The following is a 4,023-nucleotide window of genomic DNA, read 5'->3' on the forward strand; positions in this document are numbered from 1 at the left end:
GGAGACAACACAACAAAACACACCATCCCGGCCCCTAGATGCTGTGGAGACAGGGGCAGAGCCTTGCTGGCCTCTGTACCCATCCCGCCACCCCCCTGTTGATCCCCCGCCACAGGGCCCAGTCCCCACCGTAGTTCTCAATCTCCCCCGGCATGTCGTAGTTGATGACATGCTGGATGGCTGGGAAGTCCAAGCCCTTGGAAGCAACATCAGTGGCAACCAGGACATCTTTCTTCCCATCCCGGAAAGCCTCAATGGCTTTTGTACGTTCCTCTTGATCTGCAAAGGACCAGCAGAGAAGATTAGCAAGGACAGAGCTCACAGTCCTACCTACTACAGCAACCACAACAGCCTCAGAGCCAGTCAGCATTCAGCCAAGGCTCCCCCAGTGAGAGCCCATGCAGCCTTTCCCTAAATAAAGTAGAAGAGGGGTCTCTAGGTCCCTTAGGGACCTGCGCAGTGTGTTTGTGCCTGCTACATACAACATGGTGTTCCCTCCTGACAAGTGCCACAGCCTCTCCTCGCACCATCACAAACTGCTGCGCACTGGGACCTCCCATGGCCGCATCCCACCTTGGCAGGAGTGGGGTCAGGCAGAGCCCCGTGACCCTCACTGACCTTTCCCTCCATGGATGGCCACAGCTTCCACACCCTTGAGCAGCAGGTACTCGTGGATTGCATCAACATCTGCCTTCTTCTCTGCAAAGATCAGCACCTGCGGCAGCACAGACATCATGAAAGTCGCCTTTCTGTGGGCTGGCACTACCGGCACCAACACGACCACCCAGCAAACCCACTCCCCCTTGCTGAGCAGAGCACGCAACAACTCCAGGCCCTGCTCCTGCTCACACGTGGAGCACAGCTCACTCCCGGGCCTATTCCACGCATGGCAGAGCCCTGGCAGCATCACAGCTGCATCCCCATCGCCAGCTCCATCCGTGCTCCGGGGCTGTGGTGCACCCGCACTGCCCCCAGCCACACTGCCAGAGCAGAGTACTCACGGGTGGTGGGGTCTTCTGCAGGCACTCGAGGAGGTACACCATCTTGGCCTCCTCTTTCACATACTCCACTTCCTAGGAACAAGCACAGAGATGAGGTGGGCAGGCAGCAGAGAAATCACCATTGCCCCTTAGCCTCTTGACAGATTAAGAAGGCCACAAACCCCAGCTCTCTGGCAAGGGAAGTGATCAGTGCTGGCCTCCCACACAGGCATGGAGGAGCTCCCGGCTACCTCACCTGCACAACATCCAGGCTGGCAGCACCCGCTCGCCCAACGTTAATGGTGATGGGCTTTACCAGGGCGCTCTTGGCAAAGTTCTGGATCTTCTTGGGCATTGTGGCACTGAAGAGGAGGGTTTGCCGCTGGCCCTGCGCAGGGAACACAGTGTGGGCACAGACAGAGCACTCACCCAACCAGGGTGTTCATGTTGTGCCAGCTCAGTACCTTAAAGTAGGAGAAGATGGTACGGATGTCTCCCTCAAAGCCCATATCGATCATCCTGTCAGCCTCATCCAAGGCCAAGTAACGGCAGATGTCCAGGCTCACCATCTTCTTCTGCAGCAGGTCCATCAGGCGGCCTGGGGTTGCGACCATCATGTGTACACCGCTGCGGGATGAGAGGCCACGGTCAGGTGCTCAGGATTCCTCCCCCATACAGTGACACACAGGTAACATACCATTCACTTGGCACATCACCTTCGCCCTCACACCTTCTAGAAGCCACCCAGCCAGTGAGCCACCCCTTAGCCCCCTGCCAGAAAACAGAGCACAGCTCCAGCCCCACAATCTCCCGCCTTGAAGGTCTTACTGCTTAATTGTCTCCATCTGCTCCTTGACAGACATGCCCCCGATGCAGAGTGCACAGCGCAGCGGGGGCAGCCCGTCCTCCTGCAGCAGGCGACAGTAGAAAAAAAACGAGCCAGCTCCCGCTGCAGAGACAAAACTTGCTCAATTCCTACGCCTTCGCGCAGGGAGGATCCAAGATCACGACCAAACATCGATAAAAGCATCCTCCTGCATGTCACCGCGCCCCCAACACTCACCGAGGGACAGATGATGAGCCCGTAGGGTCCCTCTCGCTTGGAAAAGGGCAGCCTCTTCTCCTGCTCCAGGCAGAACATGATCACCGGGAGGGTGAACACCAAGGTCTTCCCAGAGCCAGTGAAGGCGATGCCAATCATGTCCCTTCCTGAGAGGCTGGCACAGGAACGGGGCCGATGGTGAGGAGGAGCACCACAGACCGGCTCAGACCTCCAGGGCTGAGCAAGGTGACAGGGTGCACTGGTCACCAGGGCTGAGTGCCCACTGGGTGGGCCTTAGGGAGCCACAGGGACAGATCACTCACATGGTGGGGATGCCTTGGATCTGTATGGGTGTTGGCTGCTGGATTCCTTTTTTCTTCAGGCCCCTCAGGATAGCTGTCAGAGAGCAAGCCACGTGTGTGTTTGTGACCTGAAGTCTCAGCAGCAGCTCTTCCACCAGTGACAAACACCCCTCAGGCCAGCGGCCAGGTGACCCATTCCCAATTCAAGCTGCGATCCCACTAATGCTAAAGATCCAACAGCTTCGCTCACTGACGCCCACTTCCCAGCAGAGCACTCCCTACACCCTGCCAGGCTCCCTTCCGAGCCCACCTGCTGGAAACTTCATCTCCTTGAAGCTCTTGATGGGGGGCGGGATGCCTTCCCCCTCCACCAGGATGTGGTACTTTTTGCGCACGCGATCGTGCCGCGCCTCCGACATGCCCAGGATGTAACGAGGTGCTCTCCAGCTGTGAAGGCAACAGGGAAAGGTCGCAGTGCAGAATGAGGCTGAGGGTCCAGAGCCAGCAGCCCCCATGGGGGCCCAGGGAACAAACTGTTGGGCCTCAATATCCCACCAGGGAAAACAGGTAACCGCAAAGGGGCTTCATGGTGTGAGCAAGGAAGCAGATCTAAGCCAGTTCCGCACATTAAACGTTTCTCTAAAGTCTAAGGGAGAAGTCCCAAACTAACAGCCAAGAACAGTCTATGGATAGTGGGTAGAACATGCCGAAATCTTTTCGACACATCTTGGTCATCTCTCTGACACTGCCTCAAGCAGCACCGGCTCTGTTGGCTCACCCAGGATCTGAAGACCCACCTCGATTCATCAAATTTGACATGAATGTGCTTTAGCAAAACTTACTATTAATAGAAAACAACATCCAAGGTGACCCAACAGCCTTTAATCTTACATAGAGTGGTAAGAAACCAGGCAGTGGAGCAAGAGAAAAGCCAGGGGCCGCAGAGCAGTGAGGCTGCACAGCTTCCAGTTCTCTTCAGCTGATAGAAAGCAATGTTTCCAGAACAACCTCCGTGCTGTGAAACGCACCTGGTTTTAATTGGATCATCGTAGGTGATGCCCTTTGCCATCTCCTTCACTGACATCAAAGCTGCAAGAACAAAGCTGGTGAGGTCAGTGCAAACTCTCGATCCCTACATGCCCTTAACCTCGGCAGAGAACTACTCAGGCAAATGGTCTGTGAGGCCGAGTCTAGAGACAGAGAAGGGAAAGCAGCTACCCCTGAAAGCCCCCCTGGGTACAGGAACACCACATCCTGCAGCCTGCCATGCCCAGGGCTTGCCACTGCAATGTCCCAGCTAAGCCAGGCAGTCAGATGCTGATCCCCTTGTGGTCTCCCACTCCATTCCATGTGCAAACAACCTGTTGCAAGGTGCATAATACCCCTGCTGCTGCCCCAACAGCTCTGAGACGTGGAGCTCCCAGCGCTCACCTCGGCCCTCTGCCACGCTCTCGAGGATCTTCTCCTCCTCCTTCAACTGCTTCTCCTTAGCTGACTCCTTCCGAGCTGGGGGGAGAGTCAGGGAATCGGTGAGGAAGTTCCAGGCCCTCTCCTAAGCCGCCCAGCCCTATGGCGGCCGCTCCTCTACCTTCCGCCTTCTCTTTGAGGTGCTGGTGCTGGTCCAGGAGGCTGATGTTGGACTGGGGCCCCAGGGGGATGTCATCCTCGTCACCCCGCTGCTCGCTCCCGCTATCCCGCT

At 56.8% G+C, this 4,023-nt stretch overlaps 1 protein-coding gene across 1 annotated transcript in view; it reads right to left on the reverse strand.

The window, feature by feature from the left end:
• LOC104280852 (probable ATP-dependent RNA helicase DDX41) overlaps positions 1 to 4,015 on the reverse strand; it is a 4,741-nt gene extending 726 nt beyond the window's left edge. The window contains 13 exon segments of the mRNA XM_009878639.1: positions 80 to 279; positions 619 to 715; positions 1,002 to 1,073; positions 1,237 to 1,368; positions 1,445 to 1,607; positions 1,809 to 1,914; positions 1,917 to 1,929; positions 2,044 to 2,197; positions 2,346 to 2,418; positions 2,635 to 2,771; positions 3,353 to 3,413; positions 3,756 to 3,830; positions 3,913 to 4,015. Coding sequence (XP_009876941.1) covers positions 80 to 279; positions 619 to 715; positions 1,002 to 1,073; positions 1,237 to 1,368; positions 1,445 to 1,607; positions 1,809 to 1,914; positions 1,917 to 1,929; positions 2,044 to 2,197; positions 2,346 to 2,418; positions 2,635 to 2,771; positions 3,353 to 3,408 — 1,203 coding nt within the window. The 5' untranslated portion in view covers positions 3,409 to 3,413; positions 3,756 to 3,830; positions 3,913 to 4,015.
• Positions 4,016 to 4,023: the final 8 nt, after the last annotated feature.

The sequence above is a fragment of the Apaloderma vittatum genome, unplaced genomic scaffold (assembly GCF_000703405.1).
Source record: "Apaloderma vittatum isolate BGI_N311 unplaced genomic scaffold, ASM70340v1 scaffold28051, whole genome shotgun sequence".
NCBI classification, from domain to species: domain Eukaryota; kingdom Metazoa; phylum Chordata; class Aves; order Trogoniformes; family Trogonidae; genus Apaloderma; species Apaloderma vittatum.